Source organism: Arachis stenosperma, chromosome 8 (assembly GCF_014773155.1).
Source record: "Arachis stenosperma cultivar V10309 chromosome 8, arast.V10309.gnm1.PFL2, whole genome shotgun sequence".
Classification (NCBI taxonomy): Eukaryota; Viridiplantae; Streptophyta; class Magnoliopsida; order Fabales; family Fabaceae; genus Arachis; species Arachis stenosperma.
This window is the reverse complement of record NC_080384.1, coordinates 18331987-18359795: the sequence shown is the minus strand read 5'-3', so window position 1 is coordinate 18359795 and position 27809 is coordinate 18331987. Positions and strand designations below refer to the sequence as shown.

The following is a 27809-nucleotide window of genomic DNA, read 5'->3' as shown; positions in this document are numbered from 1 at the left end:
CAAAGCAGAAAACGGCCGCTACTTATTTAAATCCCTAGTTGGCCCAGATATTTTCTCATGAACTCGAAACTCCTAAGCATCGCGCTTTCTCTCTCTCTCTCTCCATCTGATTCGCCATTCGTATGAGAATTCTCGGAACCAGATCTCGCATTCTTCTTCATGCCTTATTTCATCGTCAAGCTTTACAGAGAGTCTGCGATCTTCTCCGTGAAGCTCGCTTCCGTACTGCATTATCGGTTTCTTTCGCAACTCACAGATTCTGCGTTTCGTCCGAATCACGTTAGCGGAAGTATCGCCGATTGTTTTTCATCCAGTTCGAACAACAGCAAATTCTTCAGGTTGTAATTGCGTTTGGTTGCTGAGAAGCTGCGGGAAAATACAGGTAAAAGTTATAATCTCATAACACTGACACCGCTGAAACTCTGCCATAAAATATACGTACAAAAGCTTATAGAATACGTGTTCTTCACAAGGACGTATAAAATACTGGTTCAGGATCTTTGAAGCTCATGATCGTATGTGAGAAAATGAATGAAAAATCTATATCTGTTGATTCAAAGTTGTTATAACTTCTCTGTTTGTTGTTGTTGTCCTCTAATTTCTTTTTCTGTTCTAATATTACGAGATTTCTCGTTTTCCTTATGCTTGTTAACGAAAATTATGAATACTTTGTTGCATCCGAAAAAGTTGATAATGCATCAAAATAAAATTATGGCGATTCTACACGTTGGAGACTACATGTATATTTTGTTAGAACCTCTATTTTGTGGATATAACTTTTTTTGAAAAAAACCATTAGACGTTGTGCGAAAATGATGAGTTTTCACTTTTCACATATCATCCATCGGCGGAGAAGACTCTTTTAACTTAGTATAGGAAAAAAAATGAGTGCAAAATAATATATCTTATTCTGGCCTAAAAACAATTTGGATCTCAGATTGATACAATAGGATATAAAGACACTACTCGGACTGTGATTGTAGTATACATTTTTTCTTTTTCTCCCTAGTAGTTTATTAAATATTCCTTTGGCCACTTTAATGCAGTTTTTAAGTTCCCTGTTGTTTCAGTTCATTGGTTTGTTTCTAAATAAAAGTCAAATTTTCTCTGTCGGATGCGCTTACTTTTCTCCCAATTGTTGTTCTATTTTTTTCTTGAAACTTGAATAGTGCTAGTGATGACTCCTTTTTTGGGGTCCCCCACTCTATTGGATTAAAGTAAAATAAAGTTTTGCCTTAAACAGTGAGTACATGTCCTATTTATTGTTCGTGATCAATTTTATGTTTTAATTATGGAATCTTCTTGCTATGTAGATAAAGAAATGGCAATGGTGAACAATTTTAGACTTTCTTAAACTTCTATTTTCTTTTCTTATTCGGTATTTGCCAATGAGCTAGTTTGACTAGCAGATAAAAATGAGTTGTTTTATCACCATTTTATGCAACTCTTTTGGAAATTGTTTTTAAGACAAAAATAGAATGACATTGAGAGATATAAATTTGTTTGGAGAAAAAGATAGATACAAATTTATCCAATAAATAGATAAACAAGCAATTATCTTCACCCTAAGGCAAAATTTGTCCACTAAATAATTAGAGACATCATAGACAGAAATCTTCTTCTTCTTCTTCTTCTTCTGTATTTTATTATCTTGAGACAATTACCGAGCAGAGTGTATTACTTTCTGGCTTTGCAAGTTGTATTTAATATTAAGACAATATTTATAATGTTTGATTATGCATTACTCTTAATTCTATCACCAAACTTACGTTCAAATTGTAACTTTATAGCTCCCCCACCCCACCCTTCTCGGATTTGGATCCTCTAAAGTTTGAATTTCACTTTAAAGAGTAAAGTGTAATCTTCTACCCTTAAATAGTTTTTCTTTCATATTTATTCTTGGTCCCACCTATAAAATTAATGGTGAGAGATCACACTTTACTCTTTAGAGTGAAATTCAAACTTTAGAGGATTCAAATCCACTCTTCTCTTACTAAATTGATTTTTTATGGTTATTGAGGATAGTTTGTTATTTCCTTGTCTAACAGGATTTGTGATGGTTTTTTATTCTGATGTGCTGAAAACATTAGACTTGATGGAAAAAAAACCCTACGAAAAGTTTAATCCTATGTTACAAAAGAAATACAGGTACGAGCAAAGTTGCATGACTAATTTCATTGATGTATTTGTGCATTTGTTCATTTATACGTATATGCTTTTGCATTGTTTCGTTATTGACTTTTTTATGGGTTATTTTGTTTGGTATCTGGTAAGGGTTGGGTGTGCTTTAGAAGTTTTGATTTGGTTCTTGTTGACTAGTTTTGCTGATATAAGAAAAAAACACAAGTCAAATCTTTGTACTAGTGCATTGCAACTAACATATTTGGTTAGAGTGTAATTTCTGTAACTTCTAATGAAAGAATTTTAGATAAGAAAGAAAGTTTTTGAAATGAGAATAAACATGTGCCCCTTATTTAGGAGGGTAAGGCTCACAATAATTTTTTTGAAGATATTCCTCTGAGATGTTGAGGATTGACAAGCTTCGTATTATTCTCCTCCTAAGGCAAGTTTAGTCTCTTTGCTTGTGAGGTAATACTGCACGTATCTATTGTCCCTGGATCAGATGAGGCGGAAGTCTCATACACGTCACTGTCAAATTTTGGGGATAATTTTTGCATGCTTTACGTATAATTTGTGGAGCCTTGTTGGAGCAATGAATGCAGTTTGATTCAACACAATGGGTATGTGTTCAAAATGTGGTACTGGAGTTTTAATATGGATATTCTATGTATAGTTATTTAGGATTTCAAATATAGGTTGTGCCTTTTAGGATTCTAGAAGTGGTCTTGATCATGGATATCATTTTAGCTATGAATGCTATAGAGACAAGAACTTAAGTTTTTCCAATAGAATTTTGTAGGGAAAGAGAAAAAACTTAAGTGGCTATGTCCAGTGTAATGTTTTACAAATGTAAATGGTTATATTAAGACTGTCAATAGCAATGAAAACACCAGACAAGCTTTGAAAGCACATGATTTTTGCATGAAGTAAAAGTAAGATAGGGCATATAGAAACTTGAAAGAAGATAGAAAATTTTTTCTTGATTATTGGACTGTACAATATGTGTTACAACATACAGGCATCTGGTAATTATTGCCAAATCCTAATCAAGCCTAAAGTGTGCTTTTCTAAATTGTTCCAATAAATGGCAACAAGAAAATAAATTTATTCACTATTTTACATAACAACCATGTTAGGTGTATACCGAAATTAGCTACTAAAATCAGCTACTAGTATAAAATACATGTTGGGTTACAAAAATACACATTGAAAATGAGTTAAACAACACATGTATTTATACACAAATACATGGTGGCTGATTTTAGTATATACATGGCATTTTTGTATACATAAATGTAACATATCTCAACTTCCCCTTCAAGGTGGTTAATGGATACATGAGAAGCCCATTAGTCAACACATATGTCAACTGTGAATCCCAAAGGTAGAAGTCTTGTGGTGATTAATCCTCTGTCCAACATGTCTTTAATGAAGTGTCAGTCAGTCTAAATGTGCTTAGTTTCGTAGTATTGGATTGAATTGTGGGCTATATTGCTTGCTGACTTGTTATCATCATCAATACTATTTTTTTTTTTTTATACTTTCAAGTTGCCGAGTACTTCATCCATAGTAGCTCTCACATCCTTATGCCTAAGCACGAAGCTCTGTCTTAGTACTTGATCTAGCCACCACATTCTGCTTCTTACATCCCCAAGTTACAAAAGAGATGCAAAGTATCTTAAGAATTAAGTGCTAAGGTACAATATCTAAACTTTTGGAGAAATAGATGGGGATCTTAACCATAGGATTCAAGTTAGGTCGTCAAAATGGAGGAGTGGTTTGGGTATATTTTGTGATTAAAAGAAAATATACCATTAAAGCTCAAGATTAAATTTTATAGTATAACTAAAATATTGATAATATTGTATGAAACTATATGTTGGTTAGTTGAAGTCAACAAGAAAATAAGCTACATGCAACAAAGATGATGATGTTGTGATGGATGAGTGGACACACTAGATAAGATAGGATTATGATTGAATGCATTGGATAGAGAGCTAAGGCAGTGCTTATTTGTAAAGATATAGAATCTTGTCTTATGTACTTTGGCCATGTATGAGAAAGACTTATAGAGGTGCCAATATGGAGATGGATCAAATGAAGAGTAGTTGTAAACTAAAGGTAGAGGAACTTCTAAGAAATCATAGGTGAAACTATTAAAAAATCTAAATATCAGTGGCTATGATTCACAACAAAATGTTAGTTTTGATTTATCCATATAATTAACCACACCAAATGGGACAAGGCTTAGTTATTGTGTTGACTTGTGCATGTCTTTAGTGAACTCATCCATCCTTGTAGGTTTCTACTTGTCACATGTTTTGGAAATGTGCAAGTTGATGCCATTATTAATTTTGGAAATGTCCAAGTGAAATCAATTCTTTTCGCGCCTACTCAATTAAATTTGAGTGGTTTAGAGCCAAAAGATTATTTAGCTATCCTGTCATGGGTTAGAAAGCTTTTCTCTAAATACATAATTTATATGAGAAAAAAAAAATTTTTAAATTGCTAACTTGAAATAAATGTGTTCGGGCAGTGTCTTGGTTTTTAATGTTTGAAATTTCTTAGGATGTAATATATTTAGCATTTCGTAAATTATAATATGTGATCAACTACATAACTTTGCAATTTTTCATTTGAAATCATTTGACCCTTTTTTGCTAAGATCTATTTCCTGTGAGCAATATACACGGCTGTCACAGCAGCAACTAAAGCAAAACTGGTACGGTGAAGGCTATATTATGAGGCTTTATATCTTGTACTGAATGATTTCCACATCATCTCCAATTGTGTATTGAACAATTTGTATAAGCACATTAGTTTCTCTTTTGGATATTCCATTCTCTTCTACACATCTCATCTTACTATAAAACTTCCGTCCTGTTTTTGATCCATTTGTTTGTTGTTTCTTTTCTCTTTTAAGTTTCCATTACTTCGGTGTTGCACATTTTGCTATCATTTTAATATTGTTTTAACCTTCTGTCAATAGGGTATGATTCCATCTGAACTCCTTACTCTGTGTTCTTATGCCTCTGCATATTCATTGATGCTATCATTTTAAATTCCCTTGAAATTTGCATTTTAAATGTGTATTTGGCTTTTTCCCTCCATTTGAATCTGGTCAGTTAGATTAGCATTTGAAAACAATTCCCGTAATGGTCAGATATTGATAATATTGTAGATATAGAAGTGAGTGTAAGAGATAGGCATTTTTCAACAATTTTGATCTCTCTTTGATACCAAATAAAATATAGGGAATTTTGTGAAAATGAAGGGTAAAAAAATGTCATTTTGGGATTCCTTGTCTGTAATCTCCGAGAGACTGATTGAAATGTCTATTCGTTTATGCTTCATGACACATTTGTCGCTTTGGTGATTCATGTCAAAAAACACAAGAAAACGGCAATGGGTTCTGAGTTCGTTCTTGTCAATTGAGTATTTTTCTGATATTATTTAATTAATTTGGTGTTAACTTATTGTATGAAATTTCATAGTCTGTGTTCATCAATTTTTGTCTCATGTATTGCTAATAACTCTGGCAGTCTTTACCCATTTGAAGAGCAGAGTTTTAAATATTTAGTTTCCAAGGCAGTAAACAAAGTAAAAAAGAATTGCACATATATGTTTTGTATGTAGAATTTCTTACCTTATTAAATGTTGACTTTACATAAGATGTTGCTCTTCTTGTTTCTCACTCACACATGCAATAGTGCTTTAGTTGATAGAAAAACAAACATTGATTGTCTAGTAGCCTATATGACATGTCATTTATAGAGAAAACATAAAATTCAAAGCTGAGATCATCTTCTTGATTGCTATCAAGAAACATTCATCTTTTGTAGATGCATCAGTGTAGCTACAATCTGCTGCAGCAATCAAAATGAATCTCATCAAGATTTCTTCTAGTTTGTAATGGTTCAATAATTGACTAGCTAAATAAGATCATACCCCAACTTTGTGGCTCCTGAAGTGGCCTCATAGTTCTGTTGCTGTGGTTGGCTTAGCTGGAGATTCACAGGAACCTGCAAATCTTCCTCTATGCTTATACCATTTGTTAGAACAGAGTTTCTGTCTGTTCCACTCCCATTTCTTGTTCCATAGACCTGGGTTAATGAAACTCCCTTTTTAAGGTTTAGAATAAAAACTCTTTATGTGGTTGCATTTGTTTTAAGAAATGGATTTTTTTAATATTTGATATTATTTTAGTTTGTCTTCCTATCCAAATCAGTACCTTCTTCTTCAGTTCCATGTTTTCTTGACGAATTAGGTTTACCTTCTTATACAGTTCCATATTTTCTTGGTGTATGAGGTTCCCCTGCAGAAAGTAAAAGAATAAACATTTAATGAATGAAAGATAGTAAAGTCAATATTTTTCTGTGTAGACTAACCTTTTGATTCAGTTCCTGTATTTCCTCCATTAAAAGTTGTTCCTGCATAAGTCAATTTTGTGTAAGATACATATATCGAATTTTAAAAGATGGATAATTGCAATTTTTGGGGTGAATTCACACCTTTTTTGCACGGACACCATGGAGGCTAACTTCCAGTTGGTTCTCTAAACTATGTAAATCTTTGACAGTCATACCTGACAGTTCTTCTCCCATCATTTGCCTGTTAGATCATAAATCCCAAAAAGAGTTTGGTATTGCATCTTGTACACTTGGATTGAGAGTTCATCACCAATGCTATTTGGCAATGAGCAGATTATCCCGCAATAACATGTACATTTTCAATTCTTTTTTCTAGTTTAAGCACAAAATTGATATATACTCTTTCAATCCTTTTTATAAACTGTAACTCTATAATTTCCACAACATTTTGATTGTTGCAGGTTCTTACTAGAGAGAGAAAACATCCTGGCATAGCATTTGACTATTTAAACATTTCTTCTAGATCCATGTTTTTAACAGTAGAGAGAAAGGGTCTGGTATGGAGGTAAACATCATATCTTGAGTGTTCTTTCTTTTTAACAATAAGAAGTCTGTAAACCCTTCAAATTAATTTTTATCACTCAACCATAGTCTTTAACATCACCCCTTTCACAGTTGTGTTCACATTTACAAATAACTTTGTTAAAAAAAAAATGCGTGTCACTGTCGTCAACAAGCTTTAACACCAGGTAAATCATACAAGCTTACAACTGCTTTATAGAAGAAGCCCACTTTCTAATTCGTTTTCCCTCAAAGGCACTAGATTGGGATATAGAGAGGGTACACAAATTGAAAGATTAGAAAAACTATAGGATTTTTATTTCAAGATATTTTTTCTTTTTGGTGACAAAAACTATTTTGTTAGAATAATCATTAGGGAATAAGTTTCGTTTTTTATGTCTCAAAATTATTGGTAGACATTAGTTTTTCTTTAAAATATCAAATTCTAATGGTTTAATAAGATTTTATTCTCACTATAGAGGTTGAGGATAACATATTTCTATGACAAAGGAATAAGAACTATTAAGTAAAGATATTAATATGTCTCTTACTTTAATGTATTAATAATAAGTAATAATATGTATTTAGAAGTATGTTAAGAATTATCATGTGATCCTAGAATATGCCATAAATCAAATGCATTTATAATTTTTTCCTAGGAAAATGGCATAAACAATTACAGGAATTTTTACTGTAAAAGATTCAAATTTTTTACAATACATAGGAGTAACATGTTTTAAGTATAATAATATTTCTTCGAATATAGTTCTAGGGAAACCTTGAAACAGAAGTTCTAGTAGGGAGGCAAGTATATCCCCTAGTCTAACTTAATCTTTTGTCAAGTTATGATTTAGTTGGGTTTGAGTTCAAAGAAATGATGCTGTGAGAAGATTGGGCAGATTTAAGTATCACTCCGCACTCCTTTGCCTTGAAATAGCTATGGAGAAGTCGTAAATATAATCGTCTACCAAAAACACGTCCAATGTAAAAAAGAAATGCATTTTTCTGCTGATGCCACAGCATTTTACACTCCTTGTTTGTGAGAAGGCCTTTGTAATTTTGAAAGGGTTGCAGACAACATCGTAAAAGAAACCTTTTATCCTATCAATCGGGTTTTACATGGACATTTATGAACTTATATTTAAAATAAATATATGTTGCACAGAAAAGAATGTACCGGTGACTTTCTTGCAAGTTCTGCAATTGTTGCCTTAACATGGCTGCCTCCCTTTGCCAAAACTAGAAAATACGAATAAAAAGTCTTAGATTTTAAAGGAGAAAGAATCACTAGATACACGTGCTTATGCCATGGTGTACCCTTTCATTAACTAAATATATGTGATGCAAATGGTCAGGTGTTTTGATTAAAATCTGCATAAATAAAAACAATAATAAAAAAAGATGAAAAAAAGATTAATTATCTGATGTGGAAACTTCACAATGATATAGTAATTGTCATATGATTGGCTTATTTGATTGAAAATGTATATTATTGAGATGAGATTGTGATTGTGATTAATTGTTCTTTAGTGAAAATGAGGTGCCTCTGGGTGTAAGGTGGTGGTTGTTTGGCCTTGATTTTGGACAGTGATAATCTTTAGACATGCAACTTTTGTCAGATAGAACTAGCCACTTGAATGTATCTATTTGATGTGAAACTGATGAATTTGACACTTGATAGCCAGTGACTACTGTGACTAACAACTTTTAACTAACTCAGTCATTGTAAAGACTGAACCCCCTGTGTAGCATGCTAGACAAGCTGCCCTCTCCCCTATACTTCCTCTTGTAGACTCTTTCCTGATCATAATCACAAATATCTCATTTTGATTCATTCTCTCTAATCTTAATATTCTCTGAAATCTTTATATTCCTGTTTTTGTTACTTGAACAATCGTCTTTTCTTCCTTTTGCATATTTTTCTTCAACATAGTGTCAAAGTGGTAACATCAACTAAGACCTAATCATATAACTATTTTTCTGAGTTCCTAAAAGATGGATCATCTTTCTTTGTAGCCTCCTGTTTTCACATTTCTGTGATTTCTGTTTATATCTACGTCTTGCATTTTCCTGCTTGCAATCATATTTAACTCTTTTCCAGCCCAATTTCCCTTTTAGATTGATTGAAAGACCGGTTAGCTTTGTTTCATGATATTTATTATACCTGGTGGGTTTTCTTATCCTTTTTAATTCCCCGTCTAATGAATTTAATAAAAAAAAAAAACAGTTTCCAACTAACTTGCCATTCCTCTGATTTCTTATCAAAATTTTTAGCTTGGTTCGAAGTTGGAACTCATGCTTAGCTCACATAATCTCTTGTTGTCACTTTCTTTCAAAACAAGCATTGATTACCTAGATTTTGAAAAAATAATTGAGGGAAAGGCAACCTGAACTATACATACCAATGTTCAAGCTGCTAGTTGCCATGTCTTAGGACACCTTCACCAAAGAATGTTTTTCTAGCCAAGCTAACTGCCTTTGGCTTGTTTTTGATAGTTTGGCTAATTTATCCTTCCTTGGGTTCCCTTCATCTGTTGTTCCCTCTCTTAGCATTGGTCATCACCTGATCTGTTCCAACTTTTTCGCATTCTATTTGTCTGAAGTGTCCCTGTACACTCTGTTTGGACTTGTATTTTGGCATGGAATACTGTATCTTTGGTGCTATTTGGATCTGCTTCCCTTTGAATGGCTGTTTGTCTGTTAGGATGTTCTATTAGGTTTTAAGTCATTGTTCTAATGATTTGATTTGTTTAAGGAGTGCTTAATTGTAATGAGCTGAGGAATGAAGTATGCTTCCACTTAAGGTTCATTGATTTATTTTAATTCTTGCTTTGATTACTTGTCATATTGTCCTATATTTTAATTCTCTCTCTCTCTCTCTCTCTCTCTCTCTCTCTCTCTCTCTATAGTTTTTTTAATGTAAAGAATTGGATCAAAACTGCAGATTCAACAAAGGATTTGACGCCTCTTAAAGTATGAGGTGCGTTTAAGGAGGTAACCACAATCTCAACTGCAGGTGTCGAACATGTGTATTCTATTGTGTTGATGTTCAAATAAAACTATTAATTAATTAATTAATTATCTTATTAATGAAGATTGTGCACTTTATCTTGAAAGGTAATATATCTCATGCATTTTAGGAGCCAAATCAGCCGACCCCACCTAGTGGAACAAAGAATGCTTTGTTGTTGTTGTATTTTAGGAGCCAAATCCTTCAAGAACACAAGTAATATGGATATAGTGGTGAATGATAAGATTGGAGTTAGTGCTCTCTGTATAAATTCGACCCCTTCATCACTTTTGATTGCTTTGTACAAAGTCGTTAAAGTACTTTCTGTGTCGTTATGGATCGTGAAATAATTCACAGGACATCTAGCCAACTTTAATCCATTTGAAATTCTGTGGCAATTGTTTACTGTTGAGCTTCATAATTAGGTTAGTTGGAATATGTAGAATTCGGAACGCAATGGTCCTCAGTTATTCTATTTTTGTTTATGACCTTTACTGTTGGTTTTGGTTGTTGGGAAATGTTTCCCTGAGGTCCTTAACAATGATGATTTCATGACAGTTATTTGCAGTGAGAAGGAGATTATTTGGTCTGTAAGATGCACATTGTTTTGGTTATCTAAGATCTAGTGAGAGAGCAGAGGTTTGTTTGTTTTGTCTGGGCTTTTTCATGTTTTCAGTAGTTAGTAGGAACGGTATGGTCAAAGATTTGCTTATTCTAGGATAACAAGCTAGTTAGAAATCCTTTATTTTATCAGCCTAATCGCTCTTTTGAAAGAACTCATCTTGGGGTGGGTTTACTACTTAGATGCTTTCAGCAGTTATCCGCTCCGCACTTGGCTATTTTCTTACGAAGTTTTGTTATAGCATCTATAATGGCCTCTGGTTTAGGTGGACAGCCTGGCAAATAGACATCCACGGGAATTAGCTTATCAAGAAAAAGTAAAATATTATTTTCTTTCATCGAAGGACATCAATTACTAAGATTCGAAGCAATTAGTATTATTTTCCAAGGCAAAAGAGCCCCCAACCACGGATGATTTCATTACCCTCACTAGCAAGATTACGACCCTCATTCCGAGCCTGTACAAATGCTTGCATGAAGGAGTCAGTCTTCTATTCTTTTCCTTGGCGCAGCTGGGCCCCTGCTACGACATTTGCACATTTGGATGCTACGACTGTAATATCTAGAGGATTGGCTGCCAAAGGTATCTATCCAGCTGTCCATTGACTACGCCTTTCGGCCTGATCTTAGGCCCTGACTCACCCTCCGTAGACGAACCTTGCGGAGGAACCCTTAGGTTTTCGAGGCATTAGATTCTCACCAACGTTTGCGTTACTCAATCTTTACTTATCTTCAAGTCTTGGTTTGTTGAATAGTGCCCTTATGCATGCAGAGAGATGCACAGCCCTTGATTTATTTGAGGATCATCTGGCCTAGCGATGGTTAGGTATTCCTGAGGGTTTTGAGTTTGTTGACCTTAAGTGTGCAGGGATTCCTACTTCCTCTGGATATACTTACTTTGCTTACAATAAAGGTGAGTTCTTTTCCCTATCAAAACTATATTAATATGCTATTGATGTTTTTCACCTACAGTTGGTTATTGTGTATGGGAAGATACCATTCATTTTGGTTTGTCAATTTATCAAATCCATGATTGTGAGTTCCTAGAATCCATATTCAGACTTTGCATTACTAGACAATGGAAGGAAACAAATTAATTCATTTCAGGAACAACTTTTGAAGTTCCTCAAGGTTGATTCTTACCAGCTAGTGGATGGCTGAGCCAAACCATGCTTCGTTTAAGATGCCTGAATAGCTCTTGCTTTCTAGAAAGCCTAATTTCAGAGTCAAATCATTCATAATAGGAATACGATGGTTAATGTATGCAAAATAACTTACTCATCAATAGATTTGAGTATGTTGAATCAGCTATGATGCTTTGTTCCACAGGATATAGAGCTTGGTGATTCTAGTCTCGAGTTCCTTGACTATGCTTCCCCAATCGTATTTTGAATTACCCAACTCTGAGATCCCTTGTACCTATATATCAAGATAAACGAACTAATTTTTAATGGAATTAATTTTGGAACTTGTGCATCACCAACGTAGCTTTGGTATTTCAGATGACTTTTGCTATGCATGTATTTTCCACCTTCTGCTAACAAAAATATGATTTCTAGATCAGGCCATTGCTTGTAATGATTTGAATTGCGGCCTGCTCCTAAAGAAGAACAACTCATCTGGTTACTGATGTGGTGCTCAGGCAGCATCTACCAATAGGATTTGAAGCATAACTGCTGAACATGTCTTTAGTCCTGGTGAACTCATTATTTTCAGTTGATTGGAAGGACTGAATGATGTAGAGACAGTCATCAAAGAAAAAGTCCAAAGGAACACTGCCATTTTTGTGACAGTAGTTCTTAAATGTGCCTTTTTCTGTTGGGGATTATTGTTTCCTGAAAAAATTGGGGAAATCATTAATATTCTTTTCTTTGTCTTTTGAATCTATTTCTTACATCTGATGCATTCTTTTTTTATGTTTCTGGCAGATCATACCCTTTGGGTTGCAGGATGGGTTGTGCCCTTGTTATGGTACAATACTAAAAGAGATTCTCATTTAGGTACACAAACATGGCAGCAATATTCTGAAAGGCCCTGTTGAGTTCCTTCCAGTTGTCTCATTTACGAGATATTACTGTTCAATTTTTAGGTGTTCAATTGATTGGGATACTTTGTTGCATTCTATGTATATGAGAGATTCTCCTAGCACTGCCATGGGAGTTTCTCTGCCATAGTACTAGTTAGTGTGGCAAATGGCAATGCAACATCACATTGCCATAGCTGCCAGGTATTTGACATATAACTTGCACGATATTGAAAATGGTGAGCTAACAAGAGCCTCTCTTGTTTCCCCATATTCTTTCTTTTTAGGTTCAGCATAAACCCAAAAGAACGCAATTGAAAAAAGGTCTGCAGTGGCTCTCTTTTACTTTGGTTTCTTAGCATTTTTCTCTCCTTTGTAAATAGTGGGGTTTCAGCTCTTAAACCTTCAAGACTATACTGAAACTATCACGAAGTTAACCAGACCTGCACCATTATGAGATATATATATATATTATTTTAATTTTTCTGCTGAAAATTCAGAAAATAGCCTTCACTCTTTGTAGTACCCAAGTGGTAAAATAGGAGGGAATGGAAGCAGTTAAGTCAGTTAGAGAGGCAAGTGGTAAAATAGCTCCTTCACTTTTTATTTACAGTGGAAGAGTGAAAGAAAAGTTGAAAATGGAAATACAGTGGGACCAACTATTTCAACAAATAGGGAGCTGGAAAGGTTAGTGGAGAAGACGTGATAGAGGAATGAATTCTGTTATAGGAGAGATGATCAAGAGTAAAATAGGAGGAATCAAGGGATTCAAAGGGGAATTTTAGACTGGGCAGGACCTTAGGATGGTGGTAGCCTCTTGAATGCTACCTTGTTCTCTACTTTCCATAATTGGTTCTTCAATCAATTCGTCAGAGACTGAGAGAGTATCACTTTGATATCCTCCAGATTCTGTGTTTCTCATTCGTTTCTACTCTGTTTCTACTCTCCCTTCTATAATTCTGCTCTCATATTCTTAATCTGACTCTGTCTCCCGGTATTCTGTTGTTTAATTTGTTCTTAGTTCTTGAACAGTGTTGCATTTTTAAATATCCAGGAAAATTATAAATAAGAAAATGAAAAAATATATAAATATAAAACAATATGATATTTCTCTTTTCTAACTAAGGTTTTAATATTTTATATTTATATGATTATAATTCCTTAAGCATACTTGTAAGATATATCTTGATAGTGAACTTGATTGCTGGCGGTGCAAGATATATATTTAAATACCTTAATCTCAGAGGTTGAACTTCCAAGGGGGTTATGCTCCTCTTTTGTTTTGTTGTATCGATCAATCACTGATTTCATGCTGACAAAGTCATCCAAATTCAAATTCTATCAATTTTGTGTTTCTGGTGACAAATGTTCAATAAAAGAAAATAACAAATTATGCAGAGGTGAATGCTGGAACACAATAATCTTATATCAGCAACTGCTGCCGCAGAATATAAATTAGACGCCAGATTTGGCATGGATATGTTAACTGAAGTAATTTTGTTGCAAACTTCCAACACTTATGCATGCCAGGTTTTACTAATGTTGCTTGCAATATATTTAATGAGTAAAAGCTGACAACTGATTGGTTATGGTATTCAGCAGGATTGGGACAGGGAGGGATTGAAACAGCTAATTGCTTAAGACACCAAGAACCAGCATCACAAATAGCCGTTACTTGAAAGTCAATGTTTGAGATGTGAGCAAAGTCAGCCACTTTGTGCAAGTCACCATCTAGCCATCTAGAGTAGAAGAAGGAATTCCTTAACACAATGATGTCGAGAGAAGCTATCCTGTAAGACTGTAAATTTTACCAGTGTGTTGAAATGCTACTCCTAAGGACAGAGGAATTGGCCCAGGGGTGTAGATCCTCCTCGGGGTCCTGAACATATATGTTTCGTAGAATATCACACCGAAGACTTCCTTCCCCTGTCAGCAATTTCGACACCAACATCTCCAGCAAAGCAATGTTAATATTGTGAGTGTCCTTGAAACCAAGGCTGTCAACTTCATTGAGCTAACTAACATGGTTCGAGTTAACCAAGGTCAACCTTCGACTCCCTCTATTACCATTCTAATTTCTATATGAAGTTGCGGGTTTGTTGGTCTAACCTGGCATAAACCCTGCGTTGCAACCACATAGACTACATGGGATACACAAGGATGGAGAGAAAACTGAATGGATCAAACAAACATGACGTGCACAATTGCGTAATTTTCCTTTCCAAGTGGCCAATTTTACGTCCACATTGTCAATAACAATAGAGGAGAGATTTACCCTACTTTTGATTATTATATTGTTGCCATCATCTCGATACGTAGATAAGTTAAGGACACCGAGATATCCTTAGTGAATGTCCATGGAAGTCCAGTTGATGCTATCATAATTTTTTCTCAAGTTATTCTTGAAAGCTTTTCTGATATTATTGATTTATTGCTTCCCATTAAGTAACTACCCTGTAAACCACATTACACTAGTTGATCTGGTAAAACCTCCTAAAGTGTACGGAATTGTCAATTTTAGGTGTAAAGACTACAAAAGCATTCACAATCCCGGGTTCAACTTGGGAAAAGCCTCCAAAAAATGACTGAAGAAGAAAAGGTTTGATTGCTAATCAAGCCACCTCTTTCGTAGTGACCAGCGTGAAAACACTAGAAGGACAAGGCAGAAGGATCCATTTCATTATGCTTACAAATAGTCTTATTAAATAAGAATTGCCGTCTTAAAAAAATTTGCTTTGTTACGTGTAACAACTAGGAGTATAGAGGATGAACTTAATTCTAATCCTACTTGCGAGTTGAATTTGTTATTAAAAATTCATCCCTACTTTATCTGTGGGTTGGGAACAATTCAATTTTAATATTATCCGCGGTCAACTCGCGGGTATCTAACTTTACCTGCGAGTTTTCACAAATATGTAATATTATTATATAATCTAATGAGTCAACTCGCGGGTATCTAACTTTACCTGCGAGTTTTTACAAATATGTAATATTATATAATCTAATGAGTATGTAAATTAAAAATTTAATACAAACAACACAAGTATTTCACAAATAATACAATTTTTCCATAAACAACATAATTATCAAATGTTCAATTCTACATAAAAATCTTTGCTTAAAATTATAACACAAACACAAATAAAATATTATGATATAATATTTTATTTATATATCACTAAAATAGAATTGGTTTTAGGACTGCACACGGATCGGATCGGATCGGATATGGCCTAAAATTCTATCCGATCCGCACTGCATTCATCGGATCGGATCGGATACGATATCCGCAATTTTTTAGGCCGGATCCGATCCGATCCGATCCGCATAATTGCGGATCGGATCGGATCGGATATCGGGTATATCCGCATAATTAAAAAAATTTATTTTAAGATTTTGTTTGGCCTTTTTACAAAAAAATATCCAGAAAATTCATTTTTTATCTGTTTAAGCCTATTTACTCCTAGAATATTATCAATAATAGTTCTTTTGAATAACAAAAATAAAATAATAACACAAGATTTAAATTTAATTATTCTAAGTTGAAGTACAACATAAAAAATTAAAAACAAAATATCATAAAATTCATAAAATAACATACTAAAATTCATATTACATTAGGGTTTACTGTCTTAAACTATGTTATTTATATGTGATGTGCGGATATGCGGATTTGCGGATCGGATCTGCGGATATCACTGCCGAATCCGCAATCCGATCCGACCATAGTGCGGATCGGATCCAATCCGATCCGATGACTCTGCGGATCGGATAATATCCGCAAAATTCGGATCGGATGCAGATAATTACCGCGGATATGCGGATATTATCCGATCCATGTGCAGCCCTAATTGGTTTTTATAAAACAAAAGTGTTAAATTTTTAATTGATGATCTTGGCTCAATGATAAATTTTTTGTATTAATTGAGAGGTCTTTGATTCAACGCCCACCTATAACATATTTTTATAACATATACATATATAGAGTGCTGGTTGATTGAATAGGATTGAGATTCAACCTGCACCTATTCGATCCGCGTTCAAACCCACTCTGCATTCAATCCTACCGGATCAGATTGGATAGAGTTGGATACCCACGAATAGGGTGCATTCTGCCACTCCTAGAACTAACAACTAGTAAATGCCATAAGAGAAATTCACACACAAATATAAATCAGAACGATCTCACCCCTTAATAGTGAAACAGAAATAGATAGTGATGAAAAAGAAAAGTACAATGGCTGAAATATGAAAGTCAGCCTTCCCCCCAAATCTAGTCTAGATTCTCATTGGATCCTACCATTCTCTCCCCCTCTTGGGTCTTATATTCTCTGCCTATTCTCTCTCCAAATCTTGTGAAATGAAATCACACCTGCCTCTTTCTGCTCATGTCCCTCATCCCTTGTGCCAGGTGGATAGTTAGGAAAATATTCTCCTTGTCACTCCTTTCTTTTTGGTCCTCAACTCTATTTCTTCCATTATAAAAAATAGTAGCGGGGAGATCTTTCCTTTCTTAGGGTTTGAATTAGAAGTTTCTACGATTTTAGGGTGTGCTACAATACCTCTTTTAAAGATTCACCTTGTCCTTAAAATGAAAAGAGAAAAATACTTTTTGAATTTTGTTAGACTTTTTCCACAATAATAACAAACAGAGAATAGAGCAGAGAAAATGAAATTTCTTCCTCTTCAAGCAGAGTTTGTGCTGTCTCAAAACTTCCAACACAATTTCAAGTGCACACAATGTTTCTTTCAATCGGTACTATACCCCAGAATATCATCAAAGAACATCGTATAAATTTTCTTAAAAATAGTCTGAATACCTAATTCATCAGGACCTGAAATGTTAATGGGGTGTTGGTGAGACTGAAATCTAGTATAGATCCTCATTGAATTCCTACCTTTCTCTCCCCTTCTTAGCCCTTATGTTCTCTTTCCAAATCAGGTGAAATCATACCTGTCTGCTCCTAATGCCCCTCACCCCCTGTGCCAGGTGGATAGTTAGTTAGGAGAATATTTTTATTGACACTCCATCCTTTTTGTTTTTGACTCTATTGCTTCTACTATAATAAAAGCTTATGGTAGGAGAATATTTCCTCTACTAGGGTACGAATTAGAAGCTTCTATGATTTCAGGGTATGTTACATTACACCACTAGCCTTCATCCATTTTAACCCTGATAAGAGTTAGTACATAAAAGAAACTGGTGTTCCTATATTCAAACCTCATCGAATTTTCTTAGACCTTTGAAAGCCGCAATATTTTTCTGCAAAAAATTATATCATAGTCACGCTAAAGCTCCATCTCAAGTCTTGAGAGGCACCAAATCCTCATGCTCACAAGGGATCTCTGAATGAATGCTATACTATTATCCAATTTGTTTTTCATTCTCTTGATTCTCTACTAAAAATATTTCTGTTGAAAATTTTAGGTTTGCCATTTTAGTTTTTAATAAATTTTTATTATTTTAGAAGTTTTGAAAAATTATTCTCATTAAACAAATTTATTTTTAAGGTGGCCTGGCAGTTAAGAATCAAAACGGTCAACTCTGATCTCCTTTCGAAATAGGAACACCAGTGCAATATAACATCTAATGAGAATATAAAATGATTAAAATGCAGAATAGGAAGTCCTTATCAATTTTTTTACCCCTGATTTTGCATGAAGATCAATCTTGGGATGAGCTTAGAAGTTCCAATCCAACCATTCAAACTGCTAGATCTAAACGGTCTTCAAAACAAAGGGGTTTAGAGTATGATGAATGAAATGAAAAAAATTGTTTCGGATTGAAGGAAACAAAAAACGGTTTCAAAAATATTTGTTATGCAATTGTAAAACATAGAATATTGCTTTACTAAAGCAAGCTTTCTAATTGGGAAAGTAGTGATAATAAACAATTTTATCATTTTTTTAAGTGTAACTGTAGTGTATATAAATTAGATCTTAATGGTTAACAATGAGTCATACAAACATAAATTCTCTATGTTTGTTTTATTTTTACAATATTAATTTTATTATTTTGTTTCAAAAAATTTGGTTGATAATTATGTTTATTTACATATTTAAAATTATAAAAATTTTAATGTTTGTAAATTTAAAAATTATAATTTTTGTATATTTTTAAAAATTATAAATTTATTAAAATTACTGTAAAATTATATATATTATTTAATATTTAATAATTTATTAATAAAAAAATATATTAAAAAATTTTTTGTTAGCCTGTCAATTCGCCAATTCACGGTTCGGCGGATTGGAACGGTAGATTGGGATAAGACGGGACAGGCTAGCCCGTTTGCTAGCCATAGGTACGTACGCTGTCTTATTCATTTTAAAGTAGTCAAATGCAGTGTTTATAAAGATGTTATCCGCTTATCCTGTATCTCAATAATGTCTAGTTGCATTTCTGTGTGAAGTTTTGTTATTTTCCGGATAAAATCATCCATAAAAATTTAGTAATACTCTTGCACTGAGTCAGTTTCCACTTCTGAGTTTGCCAAACCACCACAGAAGAAATTAGGTATGGTGGCAAATGAAATCACCGTTGAAACAATACAAAATTGGAATTACCGGAATTAGGGAATTGCATAGAACATTAAGAGAATCACAGGGAATAGAGACACAGTACACATAATGAGTACTATAATATTTAACTATTTATCTTCTATTTATACTATAGTATCTATAGAGATTTCTTGGTATTGACTGTGTATAAATGGTAGTTTGAACATTTTGTTTCTTAAGTGAATGGAAGTGTATGCGGTTATAGATTCTTTCCATTTTTGCATAGTAGAAGAGTGTTTAGGCCATTTTAGTGTAAGTGGATGACCTGGTGTCTTAGGATGCAAGGAGAAAAATGATTCGGCAAGGAGAACAGACGTGGCTATATAATGATCGGCAAGAATAAAGTTCTCTTAAAAAACCCTAGAAAGTTGAACCAGACGCTACTGATTACATTTGTTAATGGTTGAAGTTCTTTTCCAAAAGTGAAATAATGCTAAACATCCTTAGTGGATGATTGAGGATACCACAAAGTTAATGTATCAAATAATGGCTGAACTATAGTAAAGAAATATCTAGATCATTGCTTACATATACTAAAAAGAAAGGGGGATTGTCAAATATTTGTTAAGATTTTCAGTACAGAAAAATTGCTATTGATATAATTCATTCTTTAGATTTTTTTTTCTGGTAAGGTATATTTTTTGCTTTTAAAATTTGTCAAAATTTTTAAAAATATTTTTAAGTTTTATTTTATTTTTAAATTTGTTTATTTACATTAAATATATCTCTGATCATTAATTTTTCAAAAATTTAGGACGACTAATTCAATAATAACTTTATAAGAATAATTTTTAACACACAAACAAAATCAGATACAATTCTAATACTGACTTCTAATTATCAAGCATTATATCTAGATTGGTGTTTCTTGAAAATATAGTTATTAGAAATACAATTAATGCAAACTAAAAATTTTTAAGATAAAATTTAAAGATATTCTTAAAATTTTTAACAAATTTCATAGATAAAAAATATGTTTTACCTTTTTTTGAATTCTGTATTCTTATTGTCGTTTAAGACATGCTTCAAACAGAAAGTATTTAAAATTTTCTTTGCTTTGTAATTAAGAAATTCATGAGATGATATATTTGGAGCATATGAAATTACTTAAAATCGTAGTTATATCTTATATGTGTAAGAGTGAACTTAATCGACGAGGACATACATAAGTCTAATCTTACTTTAACTACTAACAAAGTCACCCATAAATGGTGTATTGTCATCCTCTAAAGACAATCGATGATTTCTGATGTAACTAAAATCTTTAAGGGTGTTAGTTTAGTTTTCAAAACATTTATGAGATAAAATTGAAAAAAAAATTACATTAGCCTAAACACTAACATCTGTTAGAAAAATAAAAGTATTATATAAATACAAAAATTTATTCATTATGCATTTGTTTATATTTATACAAGTTTTACATATTCTTTTAGTAAAGTAATGAACTATTAGAATAATAAAACGTTTTATATTGGAATAATCGAATATTTTTTCAATAATATAATCAAACTTTTTTTGAATAGCAAATATGTATTTTTATACAAAATTAATTGATATGACTAATTTTTGTGTTTATATAAAATGATTTTTTGAAAAATGCTATATCTAATGCATGACAGAAATGTCACGTCCTGTAATATATGATTTAAAGAGGTCATATTGTTCCTCAAATTAAAGTAAAGATTGGAGGTTACTCAAGTGGGTATGTCTTGTTGACCTAGTGCATGTGCTCATAGCTAACAATTGAACAATTGACCTAGCTCATAAAAGACCTACTTATCTGTCAATTGTGCTGAGTTTTGGACATGAACTTAGTTACTAAAATATTAGCATGTGTTTAGGTCGTATTTTTATTTGAAAAAAGATTGAGAAACTATTTCTTTCGGTTAATAATTAGTTAATATTCTTTTTTTTTCTTTTCTTAATTTTTTGTTCATCAACTACTTTGTCATTTGATTGTTCATTAAAAAAATTATTTCTCTAACAAAATCATGTTTATTTTTAATATTTTTGTTTTCATAATTTTATAAAAAATAAACATAATAAAATTTTGTATTTTATTTTTATTTTTCACAAAATTTCAAAAATAAAAAATAGAAAATATTTTTTAAAAATCACATATGTACATTTTTAATTTTCTTTTCTTCCAATTCTCAAGTGGACAAGTTGATAAAACCAAAGCTAGTATTTGGATATTTAGATCAAAATAAAATTGATTGTGTTATATACAAGTGGCTAAGAATATATTGTTAGTACGATGACTTAAGGCACTCATCACATTTTATTTGGGGAATCCTATACATATTAAAGGTATATATTCCTAGTTATTTATAGTATTTCTAACTCTAATCGAAATGAAATATCTAAAGAATAAAATCATAAATATTGGGTAATTAAAATCTTTTATGTTTAAATTAATATTAATTAATTTTTTCCACTAAAATACCGGTCTCTAACATTTCTCCTGTTACCTGTATTGCTCTTTCTTTTCTCTTATTCAATTCCTCCCTATTTGAAACCTTATAGCTTAAACATCAACACGGTATCAAAGTGGTACCATCTTTTGTGATTTGAAGAGTTGTAATGTCTCCTTTCTTAATGCTCTTATTTTCAAGAATAAAAAAGATATATAAAAATTGTAAAAATTATAGAGAGATCAAGACATGAATCATATTATAAAATTATGGGAGAACGAAGATTAAAATAAGAGATATAAGTTTCAGAAAATCAATTTAGTTTCATGCTGGACAGATTCACTACTAAAATTTTACAATTGTTAAGAAAAATTATAGAGGTATTTAAGTTAAAAAAAAAGATTTACATATAATTTTTGTTAATTTAAAAAAAAAATATATGATGGGATATCAAGAAAAGTGTTATGAAAAGTTTTAGAAAAAAGAGAATAAGAATTGTATATATTCGTATAATTAAATATATGTACGATGGAGTTAAAATTAGTGTAAAGACTCAATGTGATGTGACATAAAAATTTTTTATTGGTATAATATAGGACTGCACCCACGATCATCTTTAAATTTATATATTTTTATATTGGTTTTGGAAGTAGTAGTACTTATTGAACATGTTCAAAAACTCGTACTATAATGTGTGTTTTTTTGGTCGATGACATCGTTCTTTTGAAAAATTAAGGGAAGATTTAAATAAAAATTTAGATATATAAAGAGAAATTATAGAGATGTATAATTAACGCATAAGTCATAGTAAGATAGAATATATAAAATAGAAATTTGGTCCCACAAAGGAGAAATAATAATACAAAAGTAAAAGTTGGAGAAAACATTCTACCACAAATAAAGTGCTTTAAATATCTTGGGTGTATGATATAAGATATTGGAGAAATTGATGAGAATATAAAACATAGGATTTAAGCAGATTGGTCAAAATGATAGAGTATGTTTAATTTTACGAATGTACCTTTAAAACTTAAACATATATTTTATCACACTACTATTAAACTGACTGTGTTTTATGAAACAGAATTTTGGACACAAATGGTAAACATGAACATAAGTTAAGTGTAATAGGGATGAAAATGTTGAAATAGATGAACGACCACACAGACAAAATAAAGAATGAAAGTATAAGAAAAAAATGTTAAGAGTCACGTTTTTTGTTGAAAAGATTGTAAAGACTCATCTCAAATAGTTTGAACGTGTAGAAAGAAAACCAGTTGAATATCTAATTAAAAAAGTAGATGTGTGAGATAGAAAATAAATAGAGAATAAAAAATAAAAAAAGATAAAAAAAAAAACTATCAATAAAATAGTTGAAAAAATTTTAAGTAAAAATTTTGTTGTAAATATGATAAATGATAAAGTTTAATTACGTTTTTTGATATATATATATATATAACCGATCTCACACAGTAAAATAAAAAATTGTCGTCGATGTTGTTGCCTACTTCAAAGCTGCATGCAACTGCACCCTGCACCAACCTTGTTTTCCTGTGTTTTTCCTACTGACGATGGTTGTCTCCAACTATCGCTTGCACCACTGAACTCATTTTGACATCCTATTTCCATAACTATCCTGTTTTTTATTTTCTTTTGACCAATTATAAAGTTGTTTAGATGATTGAACGTCCCTGTTGTTCCGTCTGATCACATCACTCTAGCTATAGTTGATCTGCTGCTTTGTTGTGTCACCACTCCAATAATCCCTCATTAGTGTTAGTTGAATCTCCAATGGTTTTTTATTAGAACTATTTAAGATATCCATACGTTATTGTTGCATGAATAAAAACTTTATATTAACCTGAAGATCATTTCAATATAGAAAATATTATATAACTAACTTTTTTTTCCATATATTTATTTTACCATCTTAATTAATCTAATATTTGTTATTATATATTTTATCCATTTAATAAAAATTAAAAAACTTATTAATCCCTAGTATCACTAGCATATGATATAATTTCTCTACCACATCTTTAATTATAGAAAAATATTCAAGAATAAGCAGAATTTATTGCTTTTACTAATATTTTTAGTCATTCATTCAAATTTTTTTATTCTAGTAATTTTACAATATATTTATAGTCTATACTTTAGATATTAATAACTAACCACTAGTTAAAAATAATAAATTTTACTCACCTTCTAATATTACTCTTAATTATATATTATTAGATTTGGTGGAATCGTATTAATTTGGATCAGGGTTTTAGTGTTATTATAAATAAATAGGACTTAATGTTTTATCACATCATTTATACTTCTATATTTTTATACTATATCTATACTTCTATACTATATAATTCAAAAAGAAATTGTTGTTCACATTTTAGTAAAATTATAAACCACTTGTCATCTCAATTTATTTAATCTTTATTATTTTTATTTATTTAATCAATAAAAAAGTAAATCAATAAACATATTAGCACCTGTTAATATACTAGTATTACTTAAAAGTGTTATTTATACACTTTTTATTCCCTCTTTTCTTTCATATTTTTTATTTCTCTATTTAAAATTCTCAATTTTCTAAAAAGTAGTTTTTCTTTAAAAGAATAAATTAATATCACAAATACATGCAGGATAAGATTAGGAATCAATTTTTTCCTATTAATAAATCGTTATTTTTCTTTTGAATTTTATCTTCTTTCTCTGTATTAGTAATTCAAACACTTAATTCTTACTCATTTTCTATTTATTGACAGATTAATGAAAAGAAAAAGAAAACGTTAGTTCCTTAGCAAAACCACACATATTTAATTTAAGCAAGTAAATTAATATCATCACACAGCTCTATCAATATATAACCAACAACATGAGGACTAAACTAAAACCTCATATACTACCTAAACGGCTAAACCTTTACTAACAGACTAATCTTTGTAGCTTTATTTAATTACTAATTTAATTGGACTAATTGCTAAAGCATTTAAGTTGTCATGATTAAAAATATCACATATAACTTGATCCAGAATCTTACAATAATAAATATATAATTCTTTTTAATTAGATACATATATCGTTTAATCTAAGTTTAATTGCTCTATAAATTTCTATAATTTTATCAAATTTTAATTAACTCCTTGTAATTTAAAAAATTGTAATTGAATCCTTATATTAAATAAAAATTTGTAATTAAATTTTTATTAATTATTATCTTTCAAAAAACATACAATAATTCTAGAATATTTGTTTTAAAATACTTTTTAATTCATTTTATATATATCAAACATAAAAGCGAATATTTTAAAAGAATAATTGTATTTTTACAAAAAAAATAGTTAGAAATTAAAGAACAACCTAGTTGAAACTTTTAATCTAACATAAAAATTTAATTATAAATTTTTAAATTATAAAGATGTAATTAAAAATTTAATTAAATTATAAGAACCAATAGAATAATTAAATCTTTAATCTATTATCAACTAATACAAGACCTTTTTATCACTTGCACATTTGAAATCTAACTATCATGATCTTCGTAATTCATTATGTATATTTGGAATGACCTTTTTCGTTTTTCCTTTTTTTTTCTTTGTGTAAACTGTAATATTTTGCTTTTATTAATGCACTGTACTTCTAAACATTTTTAGTTTAATCTTGTAGTGTCCGTGGCGTTGAGAAAGAAATTAATTACGTTTTAGTTGATACGGCAGCAATGTAATTAATTACCTTACTCTAAGGCCTAGGTTTATTTCTGCTATTGCTATTGGACTAAATAGTTCTACTTATAATTTTATTATATCAATAAATACCTATTTTTATTGGAAAAATGCATGTTTGGGACAAAAGAATCTCTAAAATCGCCTAAAAGAACTTGAAACAAACCTACAGGCTTATTTAGTTATTTATACATTTAGAAAGTGACAGTTGCATATTTATTGATAATCAATTCATTTATTTATTAGATTTAACAGAAGATAACTAAAATTAAATTAGTAATATAATAGATTGGGTTGATAAATTAAATGTGAAGCACATATTCACTGTTATAAATATCATTTTCTTTGTATTTAAATATTTAATCCGTAAAAACATAGATTGGGTAGATAAAAGTATAATATATATCCATAGCTATTGTTCATCATTTTTCTTAGTATTTAGTACCTAATTAACCATAAGAATGGACAATCCTCGAGCGAACTCAAACCTATTTCTCCAACACTCAGATGAACTTGAATAACTTTCAGCACAAGATATAAAATCAGCAAATAACCTCACATCGTGCTGTTAATCTGTGACGCCAGTTCCCAAAATCTTATGATCATCATCTAATATATATTGCATATCTGCCATTGTTGTTCACAATGTATGGTAGCTTGACCATCATGAACATTTCGTTCTGAGCTGCACGCACATATGCCATAAAAAATAGCCAATAGGATCGGAGGATTTCAGTCTCCAATCTTAGCTTCCTCTTCCAAGTGACGCAAGAAAACTACACCGTCCTCAAGCTATACCGTTGCAATTTCTCAAACTAAGACTAGCGTATACGTAATTCTCACAAAACTAAGTTCAGATTACGAATTTCAAAATAGCAAAGTTCTCACTCACGCCTAATAACAGATCAAACTTTTCAATTGCTACTTCGCTAGCACTAACTGTACCCTAAAGTCACGCGGATTTTACCATAACAGAGAAAACCACTACGCTTGCGTTTGGTTACGAATTAGTTATGCAACAACGCATTCAGCACTCAGAATTCAGCAACAAACACAATGCACATATATGAACACAGATATAGAAAACTCAAAACCTTAAGATCTGAGAGATTAACAAGCACCTGGAACTGGCGTAATCATAGAGTTTTCCGGTGCTGGAGAAGATCGCAACTCCAACCTCAGCATCGCAAAGAATCGAAAGCTCCTTCGCCTTCTTCAGCAAACCGCTTCTCCGCTTCGAGAACGTTACTTGCCTACTCGTCGAGTTATCGATCCTCCTTATCACGATCTTCCCTCTCCCCATGGATTCCAAGTCAAAACCCTAGCTACCTCGATCCTACCGAACCAGAAGAAAAAAATTGCTACTCCTACGAACAGATCAACCACCGCAGCTTCAATTTCCGAAGAAAAATGCGATAATAGAGAGCTTAACAAAGTAATAAGAGGAAACTGCAAGGAGAGAAGAGTCTCCATTATTTCCTTTCAGAGTTCAGACTACTACTGTGTTTAGATGCAAAGAGTAAACGACGGAAAATGAAAGAGAAAATATCTGATTGATTTTCCGATAAAAAAGGAATCTTATAAAGGATAAAAAAAATGAAAAAGAAAAAAGGTTAGAGAAGAGAGAGAGAGAGAGAGAGATTACTGTGGACGCTTGGGTTCTTGTAAGAGACAAAGGAAGGCTCTGCAAGTTGTACTGAAAAACTGCCTGAGATGGAAGGAAGGGATAGCTATATAAGGAAAGTATGGAAAAGAGGTTTGGGTGTGTGTGACTAAAACCGCTAATGAGCGCGTGAAGAAACCACTAGTGGTTTTGGTCCTTTGCCAGTTGGGGACTGGGGGGCACGTGGCCCAATCAGACTCTGACTCATGGGAGCTTATTGGCCTCTTTTATTCGATTCTTGAATTATGAGCTGTCTAACGTATCCGACTTTGACGCGTGGATCCTACGGATGCGCCTGACTGGTATACGTCTACGTACATTATACAAAAGAGGGATGGTAGATTACACTTTTAATAAAAAAAATTAAAAGTTAATTAATGTTAATTTAAAGATAAAATAAACAAAAAATTGTTTATTATGAATCGTTTTTTTTAACTCAAAAGACTTATACTTTCATTTATACAAGGTATTCCTTAGTGGTAATTATTAGCAACAATCTAATTGAATATTTTTATATATAGTTGTACTATGTGAAGATTGAAAATTAATTTTCAAATCAATTATTTATATAAATATATTAAAATATAAAATATATATTAAAAATATATAAAATAATATAAATATTTATATAAATAAATATATAGTAACTTATTTTAGTACATATAACATTTTGTTTACATAGTATATAAAGATTTAATTATAAATTTTTGTTTTTATTATGGTTCATATAATATATATAT

General features: G+C 31.7%; 1 protein-coding gene and 1 long non-coding RNA gene across 26 annotated transcripts; one reads left to right on the top strand and one right to left on the bottom strand.

Annotated features, from left to right (window-relative positions):
* Positions 1-9: 9 nt before the first annotated feature.
* On the top strand, positions 10-15101 carry LOC130946312 (uncharacterized). 20 transcript variants are annotated; one of them, XR_009072256.1, is made up of 7 exons: positions 10-382; positions 2049-2148; positions 6740-6842; positions 6953-9856; positions 9997-12380; positions 12612-12683; positions 12773-15101. It is a non-coding gene; the product is annotated as an uncharacterized LOC130946312 (long non-coding RNA). The 20 variants fall into 20 exon arrangements; XR_009072250.1 differs by having other exon boundaries at positions 14-382; positions 6953-7056; positions 9808-9856; positions 9997-10046; positions 10950-15101; XR_009072252.1 differs by having other exon boundaries at positions 15-382; positions 6953-7056; positions 9808-9856; positions 9997-10032; positions 10950-15101.
* LOC130946310 (MADS-box transcription factor 23-like) lies at positions 5788-27145 on the bottom strand. 6 transcript variants are annotated; one of them, XM_057874989.1, is made up of 8 exons: positions 26528-26850; positions 13940-14018; positions 8230-8291; positions 6633-6732; positions 6510-6551; positions 6353-6436; positions 6070-6224; positions 5788-5984 (listed from the first exon to the last, which is right to left on the bottom strand). In XM_057874989.1, exons 1-8 carry the CDS (start codon positions 26707-26709, stop codon positions 5978-5980), a joined length of 711 nt encoding a protein of 236 aa, XP_057730972.1. In that variant the 5' UTR covers positions 26710-26850; the 3' UTR covers positions 5788-5977. The 6 variants fall into 6 exon arrangements, with proteins under 6 accessions (XP_057730972.1, XP_057730971.1, XP_057730969.1 ...); XM_057874988.1 differs by having other exon boundaries at positions 5866-5987; XM_057874986.1 differs by lacking the exon at positions 5788-5984 and adding an exon at positions 27052-27145 and having other exon boundaries at positions 6054-6224; positions 26528-26855.
* Between the last annotated feature and the right edge of the window lie 664 nt (positions 27146-27809).

What these genes read in the sequence shown, in the direction of transcription:
- LOC130946310 (XM_057874986.1), bottom strand. Translation starts at nt 26,709, where the DNA reads ATGGGGAGAGGGAAGATCGTGATAAGGAGGATCGATAACTCGACGAGT. An exon ending in TATGATTACGCCAGTTCCAG is followed by an intron (nt 14,019 to 26,527) that starts GTGCTTGTTAAT and finishes TGACTTTGTCAG; the next exon opens with CATGAAATCAGTGATTGATC. An exon ending in ATGGTGTCCGTGCAAAAAAG is followed by an intron (nt 6,552 to 6,632) that starts GTGTGAATTCAC and finishes TGACTTATGCAG; the next exon opens with GAACAACTTTTAATGGAGGA.